Source organism: Rhinopithecus roxellana, chromosome 16 (genome assembly GCF_007565055.1).
Source record: "Rhinopithecus roxellana isolate Shanxi Qingling chromosome 16, ASM756505v1, whole genome shotgun sequence".
Taxonomy (NCBI): domain Eukaryota; kingdom Metazoa; phylum Chordata; class Mammalia; order Primates; family Cercopithecidae; genus Rhinopithecus; species Rhinopithecus roxellana.
This window is the reverse complement of record NC_044564.1, coordinates 32,424,397-32,440,355: the sequence shown is the minus strand read 5'-3', so window position 1 is coordinate 32,440,355 and position 15,959 is coordinate 32,424,397. Positions and strand designations below refer to the sequence as shown.

Genomic DNA, 15,959 nt, shown 5'->3' with positions numbered 1-15,959 from the left:
GAATAACTATAGTCTTTAAGGTTAAATACCTTACATTTTTATATGCTTTGAAAATATGTCCAACTAAGTCCTTTTAATTCTGCACGTAGCAGATTCTACTTCAAGTTGTATAAAATTCGTGTTTCTCAACTTTTTAAAAAATAGTCTTACCCTGGTTGTTCCATTCAGATTATTTATAGAGGATAATTTTTTTGGTCACTTCAAACTTGCCATTGACTCCTCATACAATTGAGTAATATCAGTAACATCTGTCAGCTCATCAGGAACTTAGAAATAGCACTCAGAATCATTTGCGTTGTTTTTAAATTGAATATTGATATCCTTAACTCTGAGAAAAACTGTTCTTCCTGGGAGCCGAGTAGACATCAGTGAGTTTATTTTCTCTGGACACATTTGGTTACTGCAATCAAGATTTAATTAACTGTTAGTCATCACTAGTACTTGACTTTCTTTGGCTAACAAATCACTTGGAAACTTAACTTTGGTTGCAGTCTTATTTTCATTTTTCTTTTTTGTGAAAAAGTGGCTATGATGAGGTATTTCGTTTTAAAGTTTATATTTTTTCTGACCATCGCTTTTCTGTGAGTGGGGAGTATTGTGATGAGTGGTTGTGCCGAAAGTGTTTATATATGTTGTATTCTTTCAGTGTCATTGCATAAGAAATACAAGTTTTGCCATCTCATTTAATAAAATATATTCCACTGTGCCTTAGAAACCTGACATTTGTAACTCCCCTTCTTCCTTTTTTCTCGTTCTGGCATGATTGGTATATACTGGTTATTATTTTTTTTAATGCTGCAGTGATTTTGTGCTGCGTGAGTATAATTGATTCACTGTATTTTGTAGTAGTATACTGAACAACAGTATGAAGGAGGCCAGGTATGGCATGGTGGCTCACACTTGTTATCCCAGGACTTTGGGAGCCTAAGGTGGGTGGATTGCTTGAACCCAGAAGTTTGAGACCACCCTAGCCAACATGGTGAAACCTCATCTGTACAAAGAAGACAAAAAGTAGCCAGGCATGTTGTGCAGCTGTAGTATGGCTACTTGGGAGGCTGAGGTGGGAGGATTACCTGCACTTAGGGAGGTTGAGGCTGCAGTGAACTGTGATGGCGTCACTGCACTCCAGCCTGGGAGATGAAGTGAGACCCTGTCTCAAAACAAAACAAATAACAGTGTGAAGGAGTGACACAGTACCATAGACAGTGTCTGTTGTAAGTCCTCACTGCGTTTGTAAAAGCGCAAAACACCCATAGACAATAAGTGAGAATGACTGTTCCAGTAAAATGGTATTCATGGACACTGAAATTTGAATTTCAGATAGTTTTCACATTTCACAAAATGTTTATCTTGGATTTGTTTTTCCCCTTAACCATTTAAAAATAAAAACATAAAGCAATTTTTTTTTAAAGACCGAGTCTCGACCTGTCACCCAGGCTGGAGTGCAGTAGCATGGTCTCGGCTCACTGCAACTTCCACCTCCCAAGTTCCAGCGATTCTCGTGCCTCAGCCTCCAGAGTAGCTGGGATTACAGGCACCACCACACCTGGCTAATTTTTTTTGTATTTTTTTCTTAGTAGAGACAGTGTTTCACCATGTTGGCCAGGCTGTTCTCAAACTCCCGTCCTTGGGTGATCTATCTGCCTCGGCCTCCCAGAGTGCTGGGATTACAGGTGTGAGCCGTTGTGCTCAGCCAAAAATTGTTTTGGTTTGTTTTGTTTGAGACAGAGTCTATCGCCCAGGCTGGAGTGCGTTGGTATGATCTTGACTCGCTGCAACCTTCTTCTCTTGGGTTCAAATGATTCTCCCTTCTCAGCCTCCCCAGTAGCTGGAATTACAGGTGTGCACCACCCCACCTAGCTAATTTTTGTATCTTTAGTAGAGACGGGGTTTCGCCATGTTGGCCAGGCTGGTCTTGAACTCCTGACCTCAAATGATCCACCAGCCTCAGCCTCCCAAAGTGCTGGAATTACAGGTATGAACCACCACGCCTGGCCTTGAAACATAAAAGCAATTTTTAACTCATTGGCTGAGCAGAAACATGTTGTAGGCCAGATTTGTCCTGCAGGCTGTAGTTTGCCAGCCTGTCTTAGAATACAGACACACCTCATTTTGTTGTGCTTCACAGATAGTGTGATTTTCACAGTTTGAAGGTTTGCAGTGAGCCTGCATTGAGCAAGTCTGTTGGTACCATTTTTCCAACAGCATGTGCCCACTTCATGTCTCTGTGTCACATTTTGATAATTCTCACAATATTTCAGGCTTTTTCATTATTATTCTGTTACGGTGATTCTGTAATCAGTGATCTTTGATGTTACTTTAGTAATTGTTTTGGGGTACCAGGCACCACCTTGTACCTGGCGAACTTAATCAGTAAATGTGTGTGTTCTGACTGTTCAGCTGACTGGCTGTTCCACTTCTCTCTTTCTCAACTTGGGTCTCCCTATTCTCTGAGACACAACATTGAAATTGGGTCAGTTAATAACTCTACAGTGGCCTCTAAGTATTCAAGTAGAAAAAAAGAGTCCTGCATCTCTTACTTTAAATCAAAAGCTAGAAATAATCTTAAGTTTAATGAGGGAGGCATATCAGAAGCTAAGATAGGCCAAAAGCTAGGCCTCTTGTACCAAACCGCCAAGTTGTGAATGCGAAGGAAAAGTTCTTGAAGAAAATTATAAGTGCTACTCCAGTGAAGACATCAATGACAAAAAAGTGAAACAACTTTATTGCTGATGTGGAGAAAATTGTAGTGATCTGGATAGACGATCAAACCAGCCACACCATTCCCTTAAGCCAAAGTCTAATCCAGAGCAAGGCCTTAACTCTCTTTAATTCTGTGAAGGCTGAGAGGTAAGGAATCTGCAGAAGAAAAGTTGGAAACTAGCTGAAGTTGACTAGCTTAGGTTTAAGGAAAGAAGCCATCTCCGTAACATAAAAGTACAAGGTGAGGCAGCGGGTGCTGTTGTAGAAGCTGCCGCAAGTTATCCAGAAGATCTAGCTAAGATCATTGAGGAATGTGGCTACATGAAACAACCAGTTTTTAATGTAGGTGAAAATCAGCCTTCTATTGGAAGGAGAAATCATCTAGAATTTTCATTTCTAGAGAGAAGTCAATTCTTAGCTTCAGTGCTTCAAAGGAAAGGCTGACTCTGTTAGGGGCTAATGTGTCTGGTGACTAAGTTGAAGCCAGTGCTCATTTATTATTCCAATAATCCTAGGGCCTTGAAAACTATGCTGGATCTATTCTACCTGTGCTCTACAAATAGGGGTAAAAAAAAGCCTGGATGACAGCACATCTGTTTACAGCATGGTTTACTTAATATTTTAAGTCTACTGGTGAGACATTGCTAAGGAAAAGATTCCTTTCAAAATATTACTGCTCATTGACAGTGCATGTAGTCACTTAAGAGCTTTGATGGAGATGTACAAGGAGATTAATGTTGTTTTTATGCCTGCTAACTAACACAGCATTCATTCTGCATACAACTCATGGATCAAGGAGCAATTTCAAGTCCTATTTAAGAAATACATTTCATAAGACTATAGCTGCCTTAGATAATGAGTCCTTTAATGGATTTGGGCAAAGTAAATTGAAAACCTTCTGGAAAGGATTCACCATTCTCAGTGTCATTAAGAACATTCCTGATTCATGGAGAAGATGTCAAAATATCAACATGAATAGGAGTTTGGAAGAAGTTTATCCCTCATGGATGCCTTTGAGGAGTTCAAGACTTCAGTGGAGGAGGGGACTGTAGAAGTAGTGGAAATAGCAAGAGAACTAGAATGCAAAGTGGAGCCTGCCAGGTGTGTTGGTTTATACCTGTAATCCCGGCACTTTGGAAGGTTTGGGCAGGAGGATCCCTTGAACCTAGGAATTGGAGGCAGCAGTGAGCTGAGTTCGTGCCACTCCCCTCACTCCAGCCTGGGTGACAAAAGCGAGACTCCATCTCAGTTCAAAATGAAGAAAAGAGGTGGAGCCTGAACACTGACTGCGTTGCTACAATGTCATGAAAAAACTTGAACAGATGAGTTGCTTTTTGTAGATGAGCAAAGAGCGGTTTCTTGAGATAGAGTCTACTCTTAAGTGAAGATGCTGTGAACATTGTTGAAATGACAACAAAAAATTCAGAATGTTTTATAAACTTAGTTGATAAAGCAGTGACAGGGTTTTAGAGGATTGGCTCCAATTTTGAAAGTTCTGTGGTAAATGCTATCAAACAGCATAGAGTGCAACAAAGTTTTCCTGATGTGGCAGACTTCATTGTTGTCTTATTTTAAGAAGTTACCACAGCCACCTCAACCTTTAACGGCCACCAGCTGACTCATTGTTAGCAACTTTTGGCAATAAAATATTTCTAAATTTATGTGCAGAGTGTTTTTTAGACTGAAGGCTGTGGCATACTTAATAGACTACAGTGTCATGCAAACAACTTGTGTTTGGGCTGGGAAACCAAAAAATGTGTGTGACTTGCTTTATTGCACAGCACTCTGGAACCAAACCCACAGTATCTCCAAGGATGGACTCTAGGATGTGAAAAAACCTAAGTTAAAATTTACAACATGAGAAAATAGGAAAAACAAGAACTATGAAAAACAGTAGAATTATAATAAACTAGAAAGATACGCAAGAGGAGTTAGATGTCTTAAGCCTGATATAACTACACTGGATGGAATAGCAGAAGAGAGATGAAAAACCTGATGAGTTGACTTGGCATAGTAAGTTTGAGAATATATTTGAGTTTGAGTGTATCTAGTTGGCAGTTGAAAATCTAGGTGTAAGTCAAGCAAATTAACTTAGTTCTCAAAGAAAATTTGCCTGAATATACAGTTGTCATCAGATACGGAATGTGTCACATAAATTCAGCTGTAGCCCTTGGCAATTAAAGGAAAAACAATAATCGTAACAATTGCTTTATACATTAATTTCTTACAACCACCCTATGAAGTAGATACTGCTTTCTCCATTTTACACATGGGAAATGCTAAACATGAGGACACTAAATAACTTGCCCAAGATCACATGGGTTAGGTTAGATTTGAACCCAGGTAATCAGGCTCCTGATACTGCTTGGAGTCATTGTTACCTGTGGTTTCAAATGTTAAATGTGCCTACTATTTTACTTAGTGAGTGGCAGTACACAGTGAAAGTGGGTGGAGGCATAAATCTTTTGTTCCCTTGGACGTGAAGGCTTCCTTCTTTCATAAGGGTGAGCGATATTGAGTGCCAAATAAGATTCTAATTAATCCTTTGCAGTCCTGGAGGAAAAGTTGGCTCAGTCTTTTTCACTTTATGGAATTTTTCAGCAGTAATTTTGACCAAATCTAATTTTTGCCTTACGTTGACTTCAGAAGCCCTCCATTAGACAAGATTTTACTGTAAATACAACCAGAATGTTTAAACTCGTAAGTCTTCTTTTCCTGGTATATATTGGGCATGTACTTTTAGAGATCTTTTAGTTTTAAAGTTCTTTCATAGTTCAATTGATACATAATATGTATAATCATGTGTACCTGGTAAAATTCAAGCTTTAACTTTTGTGTATTTTTCCTTAATACGTCTTTTTTTAAAACAAACTTTCAGCTAGTATGTTCAACACACCAGGAATGCAGAGCTTGTTGCAACAAATAACAGAAAACCCACAACTTATGCAAAACATGTTGTCTGCCCCCTACATGAGAAGCATGATGCAGTCACTAAGCCAGAATCCTGACCTTGCTGCACAGGTGAGTTTGTAATTGTATTGAAAAGGACTGTGCCGTGTGCATTAAAATAACCTAATCTAGTAATTGTGATTTTGGCACATTTGTGTTGTGTATGATATCTTAACACCCTAGAAAAGTAAACTGTGTCTCCAGTTTTTTAGACCATATATTTCTTTGTTGTAAATTAATACAAAACATCTTTATCTCTGCCATTCATTGACTAGAAAGAAGTGCAGGTTTCCTTTGTTTCTACATATGCTGAGTTAGGAGACAAGTACAAAGTTCTGGAATGCCCACTCTTTTGAAGATAAACTACTTAATGAATTGTAAATCTTGAAAGCAATTAAGAGCAATGTTAATACATTTGAAATACTTTTATTTAGTAGCTCACTCAGATTATAACAGTCACACTCAAAATGGCAGTTGTAAAATAGCATGAAGTCATTTATTAAAGACGGGGATTTGTCAGAACAATGTTCTCATTCTTTCAACTATTGATTTCCCTGCTGAAGATCGTATACTGGTCCCTTATTAATGTATTCCTTTTTCTAATTTGTTTCTAAAGAGACCACAGCTAAGAAAATTAGGGGATCTCAATGCTGGCTGAACATTCAAGGTCACTTGGGAAGCTTTATAGACAGTACTGACGCTTGGGCCCCATCCTTAGAGATTTTGAGATAATCGCATCTGATAACTCCTTCCCCCTCAGGTTCTCTAGGTACTGTCTAGGTTCCTCACCATAGGGCTTGAAAAACCACGGAGAATGTGAAATAAACCTTGATCATCTGTAGTTTATGTTTGCTGTTTGTTAAAAATGGCTTCTGTAGTGTGTCAGGAATTTGGAAGACTTTATAGTTAATCCCATCCCTTACATTTTAAAAGCTTTAAGTCAAATGAATGGTTTTTATTTTCTAAATTCTGGAACTATATTGATTCAAGTATCTTTGACGTATAATTCTCAGTAATAACTTATGCCCTCACCAAATTTGTGAAATTGGAAATAACGAATTTTAAGAAGAATTTTTGTGTCGGTGATTCTGTATATTGGAGGTACATTTTATGGAAGATTGATTTATTCATATGAAACTTATCAGACTGAGTTGTTAGTATTAAATGCCTCAATTTACCATAATAAGCCATTTTAAGTGTATATATGGCTCATACTGAATGTGCATCTTGCTTTCAAAATTTGACTTTAACAAGCACATGCCTAGCAATTTGTAGTAATCTTACATTAGTAAAGTGACTTGAGCACTCACATACTAGTTTTTTACTCTAAAGCACAATGTTGCTAATACTAGATTGGCAGGTCTTTTATTACAGATAATTTAGAAACCCATTACAGTGCTTGTTATCAGCAGATTAAAATTGTGTTTTTTTCTATTCTTTTGATTTTTAAATATTTAAAAAGAGTCTTGAGTATAAAATCTTATAGTATAAGCACTCAGGTAAGTTATAAGAAATATCCTAATCAAATGAGATGATTATCTGCGAATAAATACATTTAAGATGACGTGCTTTTTTAATATTAAATGAAGTAAATTCCAAAAGATATGTGTGGTAACCTCGTTAATATGTTCATAATAAAGAAGTATTTGACTGGAACCAGTAAAAAAGCAGGTTTGTTCGCCTTAAGCCGGTATTAGTTTACTTACTGTGAACTTATTGGTCACTTTGAAATGAATACTGTATATTCCTGAAAGGTTGTCTGACATCTGCTTTGGTTATGGTATTGAAATTAACTAAAAGATCACTTTGCAACAATTGGGGTGAATTTACTCTACCAGCATTTACATTGCTCTTAAATACGGTTAACTACTTGAGGGCGAGGATCATTTCCTCCCCAGACTTTGGATAGGTAAATAGGCTGTCAGTAAATCCTTGTTAGTTGACTTTTTTACTCCATCTGGAGAAAATGATATAAAATGTGTCTTTTGAAGCTACAAGAATTTATTAGTTTCTGGTTATGCTGATTGTGTATTTTAATCTTATTTTCAAGTATATGACATACTAATATTGATCCTGATTTTTAAATTCTTAAACGTTTATTTGAAGGTTAGGAGATGCCACTTTTCTCATCTCTGGTGGTAGTGAGGTGAAATCCAGATGCTAATCTTGGTGTTCTCAAATGGATTTACATCTTTTAGGTCTTAAATCATTTAAATACTTTCCCCAGAGGACTGTTGGTGCTAGGCCTGGCTGATTTTCACCTAGCAGCTCCATTTCTCTGGCAAGTTGGTTGCTGTTTTGCGGTGTTATTTTTTTGGACCTAATATTAGCTGTTTTGTAGTAGGCAGGTAGATGTAGTGGTCCTTTTCAGATCTGGATTTTCTCTGTGCCTGCCACTTGTGTGTCGAGGTTTCTAAGCAAGCCATGTTACATAGTTTCATGTATTGATGTTTATGTTTATTCTGTCAGTGTAGTAGAAAATACATCTTCATGAATGCCAGTTACTCCCATTTTTCTTTCAATGGCAAATGTTCACCTTTGTTCAAGGAAAAGCTTAAGAAAATGATTCCTTTTATTTTTTAGGATATTGCATGTCATTATAATAACCACCATTCTCATTGAGAGAGAAGATGCCTCGTTTTTGTTTTTGTTCTTTTGGAGATCCCTCTTGTGGACAGTATCTTCCCTTTTCCTTTTTTATTTATGTTCTACCTTCCTCTCTTTTAAGTGCCAGTTTAGGCACTTGGGGGAAGGTAGAATAAAACAAGGTACATTACTTGTTTCAGATATTTCCAGTTAAAATTGTTTGAACACTTGCCCCATAGATGATGCTGAATAATCCCCTATTTGCTGGAAATCCTCAGCTTCAAGAACAAATGAGACAACAGCTCCCAACTTTCCTCCAACAAGTGAGTAAGACAAGATGTTAGCTGTCTTGGGTAATGATTTGCTTGAAAAAATTTGATGATAAACATTTTCCTTGCTCTTCTCTGGCTGATAGCAAAACATAGAATAGAGACCAATAATGCTGTCAATTCGTAGAGAATTCAGCTTGATCTTAACTGAGTCCCATTTCATTGCTGACCTTTTGCTTATGTTTCTTAAACAGAAATTCTGAGGAAAGAACCATTTTGTTTTTGCTTTTTAGGACCTACGATTTTGAATGCTTTGTTAATACCATAAACCATTTCCTTTCACTGTACTAACTTTGAAGTGCTTCCTTGTGTCATGTTACGCTTTATGGTTTAACTAATTTTGAGTAACAGGAAAGAGCTACCCTATTCTGTTTTACAGGATTTTTTCTTCCAAATTAATCGAATTTTTTTTTTTTCAACGGGTAGATCTCATTTCCTCAAACTCGGGATTAGTAAGATTTAAATGGTCAGTGTTGTCATATAAGGAAGGTTATATTATAAACAAGTACTTGAGATTGCCATGGTATTTTATTATTTAAAACGACAAAAGAGAAGTTAGTCTTGGTGTTTTGAAACTGGTAGTTCTAGGGCTTCATATATTATGCAGATGACTCTCAGGCCTGTAAACCATTTTCCAAGGTTGGTGTCCTTGATCTATTGTAATGATGTAAGCCTATCTTTGGTTAGTCACGTGGTGTATATTTGGAAGTAGTAAAGCTAAACTCAGCGTACATGTATTAACGTCAAATTTGCAACTATTGTTTTAGAGTGTACCTTACTGGTAAAAATTGTTGTATCAGTAACAGGTAACACTTGGTTAGGTGGAATATGTGGCTTTTACCATATTACCATGTCGTAAAAATTGTGCATTTGGAGGTTGTCTCTTAGAAATAATATTTTATCTTCTGTTGGAGAAGGGGAATAGTTGTGGCTTCCAAAGTAGCTCCTGATTTTCTTCCATTATGAAAATGGCTTTCATGATGGACTTAGGAGGAGGTCAAGTAATGATTTGCACACTAGGTTTGCTGTCAAAGAGGAGACACTTGTGTTTATTTTGGGAAAGAAATTATGGATTACCAGTGTCCAGGAGTAAGGTTTTAGATTTTCTCCAGAAGCATAACAAAGATTTAAAAATTTACCTTCACTGATTTTAATTCTTTTGTAACCACTAGTTTCTTTCTTCCTTAGATGCAGAATCCTGATACCCTATCAGCAATGTCAAACCCTAGAGCAATGCAGGCCTTGTTACAGATTCAACAGGGTTTACAGACATTAGCAACGGAAGCCCCGGGCCTCATCCCAGGGTAGGTTTATTTGGGGAAGATGATGAAAGTGCATAATGGTTACTTTCTCTGAGAATTTCAGATTTAGTAATGTTCTGCCTTTTTTTTTTTTTGGTTGTGGGGAGACAGGGTCTTGCCCTGTCGCCTAGGCTGTGAGTGTGGTGGTGCAATCATGGCTCACTACAGCCTCTACCTCTCAGGCTCAAGGGATTCTCTCACCTCAGCCTCCCGAGTAGCTGGGACTACAGGTGTGCACCACCACACCCAGCTAATTTATTTATTTATATATGTCTGTCTGTATGTATGCATTTTTGTTGTTTTTAGAGATGGGATTTTGTCATGTTGCCCAGGCTGGTCTCAAACTTCTGGGCTTAAGCAATTCGGCCTGCCAAAGTGGGATCAGAGGCATGAGCCACGGCACCTGGTCCCCATCTCCTCCCCCTGCTTTTTTTTTTTATATTTAGGAGATGGATTTTTGCTGTTTTACCCTGGCTGAACTTGAACTTCTAGGCTCAGGTGGTCCTCCCACCTCATTCTCCCCAGTAGCTGGGACACAGTGCCTGGCCATGATTGTTTTTAAGTCAGGGTTTTCAAAGGTAAAAATTATTATTATTTTTTAAATTCTTTTTAGAGATAGAGTCTCACTGTCGACCAGATTGGAGTGCAGTGGTGCAGTTTCGGCTTACTTCAGTCTCTACCTCCTGGGCTCAAGCAATCCTCCTACCTCAGCCTGCCAAGTAACTGATACTACAGGTGTGCACCACCACACCCAGCTAATTTTGTTTTTATTTTTTGTAGAGATGAAGTCTCACAATGTTGGCTAGGCTGATGTCAAATTCCTGGGCTGCTGGGATCATCAGTCTCCCAAAATGAGCCACTGCACCAGGCCAAAAGGGCTTATTTTAAGAAAATAGCTTAGCTTAATTATATTAAAATGTAACCGATTTACGGACTGGCCTCCGGTTTTGCAGGACCTTAGGATATTTCCTATTTGTGCTTTCTCTAGGTTTACTCCTGGCTTGGGGGCATTAGGAAGCACTGGAGGCTCTTCAGGAACCAATGGATCTAACGCCACACCTAGTGAAAACACAAGCCCCACAGCAGGAACCACTGAACCTGGGCATCAGCAGTTTATTCAACAGATGCTACAGGCTCTTGCTGGGGTAAATCCTCAGGTATCAGTTCTTTTCCATTCAAGTTTTGTATTCCTTAATGTTGGAAATTTAGAAATTTCCAAAAAGAAGGAAAAAGGAAAGCAGTAGTTCTTAGGTGTTTAGGTTAATGAAAAATGCAGTCTTAAGGATATTGAATAAGAAAACAGGCATTACAAAAGTTGTTGACTTTGGTGCTGTCTGAGACACTAAAGGAAACATTGTTAATGGTTGTAGAGAAGATGTGCTACAACCTAAAGTCTTACTTTTTAGAAATTGCCTTTTAAAATGCGTTTTTTTCTTTTAGTTCCTATTTGAAAATAATTTGAAATAGGTTTTGCTTTAAAAAAGTTCTTAGGGAGGAATGGAAACTTGATTATCTCAAGTACTTCCAGGACAACTGTATTCTAGTCTGTCTTTTGACTGGAAAAAAGTCCTAACTACCTTACTCTACCCATTACACCATCTCCTGCGGTAGCTTGTTACATATATATATATATGTCGTAAATATGGCTAAAGAATATGGACCCCCAATCATGTGCTTGCATCTACAAACATACATTGGCTTTACTAATAATGTGCCATTATATAAAGATGATCGCCAGTTCAAGCCTATTTTATTAGGTTGTCCCCAAACTTCTTAATGTCTCAAGGTCTGTTAGGTGCTTTCTGTTTTCTTTTCTGGGTTTCTTTTCTTTTTACTTTCCCTTTCCACTTTCGCCTTTACCTTTCTTCTTTCCTCTTCTCCTTTCCCTTTTCTCTTTCCTCCTCCCCTTTCCCTTTTCTCTTTCCTCTTCCCCTTTCCCTTTTCTCTTTCCTCTTCCCCTTTCCCCTTTCTCCCTTTTCCCCCCCTTTCCCCTCTTTGCCTTTCGTTTTTCCTTTTTTCTTTCCCTTTCCCTTTCCCTTGTGACAGACAGCCCAGGCTGGGTGCCATCACGGCTCACTGCATCCTGCACCTCCTGGCCTCCAGCAATCCTCGCACCGTAGCCTCCGGAGTAGCTGGGACTACAGGCGCAGACCACCACACCTGGCTAATTTTTGTATTTTTTGTAGAGATGGGGTTTCGCCATGTTGCCCAGGTTGGTCTCAAACTCCTGAGCTCAAGCTATCCCACCCGCCTTAGCCGCCTCCCAGAGTGCTGGATTACAGGCGTGAGCCACTGTGCCCGGCCTGCTGTTTTCAAGCCTTACTAAATACAATAAACAGAGTAGTGTTCTGTCTTATACATATCTATATTCCCGATAAGCTAGTGTAGTATAGTTTCTGGCTCATGGTAGATACTCAGTAAGTATTCATGGAATAAATAAGAAAGAAGGATTTGGAGTATTAGAATTAATTGTTACATAAGTTAACTTACCTCTGAATTACCAAGTAGGCCTAGGATTGATTGGTCATTTATGTGATTTATGTGTTTTTTTTTTTATTTTTTTAACTTCGTTTCTGAAGAAAAGATTTGATGCTGCTGAGTTGTCAGAATTAAGAGTATAATTTTGAGCCTGAAACTGAAGCTGTTTTCTAAGAGTTGACTGTCCAGTGTGCAAGTTAAACTCACATTCATTCAAAGAATCATTGAAACTTTAGAATTTCATACATGAGGATACCGGCTTTTATAAGTTACTCAATTGGTCAGTAGCTACACAAATCATCTAATTCTGAACTATTTGTGTATATATATGTGTTCAAATTTTTCTGCACGTACGTGATCCTCTAAAATAATGGTTGATGTTTATTAAGCTTCCCCCCCTCCCCCACCAAAGTAGAGTCGTGATCTATTTGACGTGATTATTTAGGTATAAACTAGACTATTTAAAATAAAGTGCTAATGGACTTTTAAATATGTTGGATGTGTTTCAAGAGGTGGGCAGTGTTTTTGAAGCTCAGTAGATCAGCATATGTTATAAAAAAGCAATTAAAAAATTTTAAAAGTCAGTCAGGTGTGGCATGGACTGGCTTCCTTTAGAGTTGGATTAATTTTTTTTTCTTTAATAGCTACAGAATCCAGAAGTCAGATTTCAGCAACAACTGGAACAACTCAGTGCAATGGGATTTTTGAACCGTGAAGCAAACTTGCAAGCTCTAATAGCAACAGGAGGTGATATCAATGCAGCTATTGAAAGGTTACTGGGCTCCCAGCCATCATAGCAGCATTTCTGTATCTTGAAAAAATGTAATTTATTTTTGATAACGGCTCTTAAACTTTAAAATACCCGCTTTATTTCATTTTGACTCTTGGAATTCTGTGCTGTTATAAACAAACCCAATATGATGCATTTTAAGGTGGAGTACAGTAAGATGTGTGGGTTTTTCTGTATTTTTCTTTTCTGGAACAGTGGGAATCAGTGCTTTTCATTTAAGGCTACTGCATGCATCACTTCTGCATTTATTGTAATTTTTTAAAAACATCACCTTTTATAGTTGGGTGACCAGATTTTGTCCTGCATCTGTCCAATTTATTTGCTTTTTAAACATTAGCCTATGGTAGTAATTTATGTAGAATAAAAGCATTAAAAAGAAGCAAATCATTTGCACTCTAATTTGTGGTACAATATTGCTTATTGTGACTTTGGCATGCATTTTTGCAAACAAAATGCTGTAAGATTTATACTACTGATAATTTTGCTTTGTTTGTATACATATAGAGTATGCACATTTGGGACTGCATTTCTAGAAACATACTGCAATAGGCTTATCTGAGCAAAACACCTGTAACCAAAAAAGTGAAGATAAGAAAATACTCTTAAAGCTGAGTATTTCCTAATTGTATAGAATCTTACAGCATCTTTGACAAACATCTCCCAGCAAAAGTGCCGGTTAGTCAGGTTTGTTGAAAATGTAGAAAAACTGATTCTGGTTATCTCTTTAAGGACAATTAATTGTACAGACACATAATGTAACATTGTCTCAACATTCATTCACAGATTGACTGTAAATTACCTTAATCTTTGTGCAGACTGAAGGAACACTGTAGTATACCCCAAAGTGCATTTGCCTAGGACTTTTCAGCTTCTCCCATAGGTAGTTTAACAGGCATTAAAATTTGTAATTGAAATGTTGCTTTCACTGAAAAAGTGTCTAGATGTTTCAGTTATTTTTAATCGCCATATAAAAATAGAACTCTCTTTTGGGTTTATCTGTTTTCTCATGCACAGGCAATACACGAATTTAAAATGAGTTGTGAGCCAATTGTTTCTGGAGTGTTTTGGTAGTTCTGTTAAGAAATAGTTAAATATTGTGCTTTTCAGAGCCTCAGAGAAAGGGGGACGGGGTGGGGGGGGGGCAGTGGAATCTATCCTGGATGGGGCCAGCTTAAATAATACTGGCAACCAAGATTCTGTTAGGATTTCTGTGCATATAGTATAGTAAAGAAGTATCATTCAGGGGTGAAAAACAAAGAGCCGTTTTAATGATGTTGAGTACATTTGGCTGTTTTATAGCCTTTTTCTTCCCTCCCCAAAGAATTCTGTTTGCCTAACTCTCAAACTGTTGGGATGGTACATTCCTTTAGGACCAATTAAAACATAGTTTAGGGTCAGTAATACATTTGGCTGACTCTGGTTCAGTATTCTCTTAGGTGATTATATTCTCTCATGTACAGTTACAGGAAATTAAAATGTTAAAGTAACCTAAAATGAATTCAGACCAATAAAATCAAGGGAAATACAAGTTGATTCCATTACTTCTGTATGTTGCTTGCTATTAAAAAAGGTTAAGAGGCCAGGTTACCCACCAGTCCATGCACTGTTCTGACACTTTCCCCAGGAGGAAAACAAGTACAAAGGTTACGGTGGAGGCATGAGTAGAGATTGTTGAGAAGGGTATTCATGTGTCTTTGCTCTTTCTGCTTTATGCCTCAGTCTGGTTTAAAAACTTCTGTACTGGCGAATGTGGTTCAGTGTGGGATAGTGTCATAACTAATTTGACAATTTATTAATCACAAAATAACAATAAATCTCTAGCTTTTACACTTGATCTGTCTTGCCTCTTTTGTAGAAAGAAAAAAAATGTCTTTAACTTTTGCTAACCATGTGTTTTAAAGGCTATTGGAGTTGATTTACCCCGGATTTTGTCACATTTTACATTCTTTATTTTTCAGGTTTTCCAATTAAAATGTCACATGGTCTTTTGTGGTGTGATAAAAAGATAGCACACTGGGAAGGTAGGTGACTTGAGCTCCACTTTTGATCTTGGTACTTGACTAGTTATGTGACATTGAGGCGTCATGATTTCTTTATTATACATGTAGTGGTGAGGCTTATAGGTGCACTGGACTGGGCGAGAAGCTCTAAAGTACCTTTAAGCTGCTGCAGTGGTATGGTTTTTGTTTTTAATATGTTTACCTTTAGGTCTAAGTCTAAAGATAAATATCTACATCTTAAGGGGTTCAAAATACTTAAAATTCTTATCAGCACTGAAAGGATGTTTAAAATATTGTAGGCTTAAATTGTTCTCATATTGAGTGATAATATTTAGTACAAATTGAATAAAGAATGGAGTAGTGAAGATGTCATTTCAGGATTTTATTTCCTAATTATACTATTTGTGATATCCTAAACAAAGTGTAGCAAATACTGAAAAATCAGATGAATGACACCTGGCCTCTGTGTGTGTGAGAATCTTGAGTTTCAGACTTGGTTTAAATATAATAATGAAAAGAGTCTTTTATTCTTATTATGTTAATTTAATAGGCATATCACAAAATATAACGATGGATAACAATATGCTAGTGACAAAAGTGAAGCTAAGCCATGTGGACAATGACATCCACATGATTAACAAAAAAAGGCTATGTGATTAATCAGGGAAATACTCTATATTGTACTTCTTCTCTTAGAGATTACTATTAAACATACTACAGTCAACAGGAAGTCTTACATTAAAGAAGTCTATTTAAAGTTTTATCAGCTTTTTCCAGTCTCACTAGACCATCTCTTAACTATTCTTTAAGGTGATGCCGTATG

At 37.4% G+C, this 15,959-nt stretch overlaps 1 protein-coding gene across 2 annotated transcripts in view; it reads left to right on the top strand.

Moving 5' to 3' along the window:
• The window catches only part of UBQLN1 (ubiquilin 1), a 48,335-nt gene extending 33,365 nt beyond the window's left edge, over positions 1-14,970 (top strand). The window contains exons 7-11 of one of the 2 annotated variants that reach the window (XM_010384026.2): positions 5,582-5,724; positions 8,478-8,561; positions 9,756-9,871; positions 10,857-11,025; positions 12,991-14,970. In XM_010384026.2, the coding sequence (XP_010382328.1) occupies positions 5,582-5,724; positions 8,478-8,561; positions 9,756-9,871; positions 10,857-11,025; positions 12,991-13,143 (665 nt within the window). In that variant the 3' untranslated portion in view covers positions 13,144-14,970. The remainder of the gene's footprint in view (positions 1-5,581; positions 5,725-8,477; positions 8,562-9,755; positions 9,872-10,856; positions 11,026-12,990) is intronic. The other variant, XM_010384027.2, reaches the window with a different exon arrangement.
• Positions 14,971-15,959: the final 989 nt, after the last annotated feature.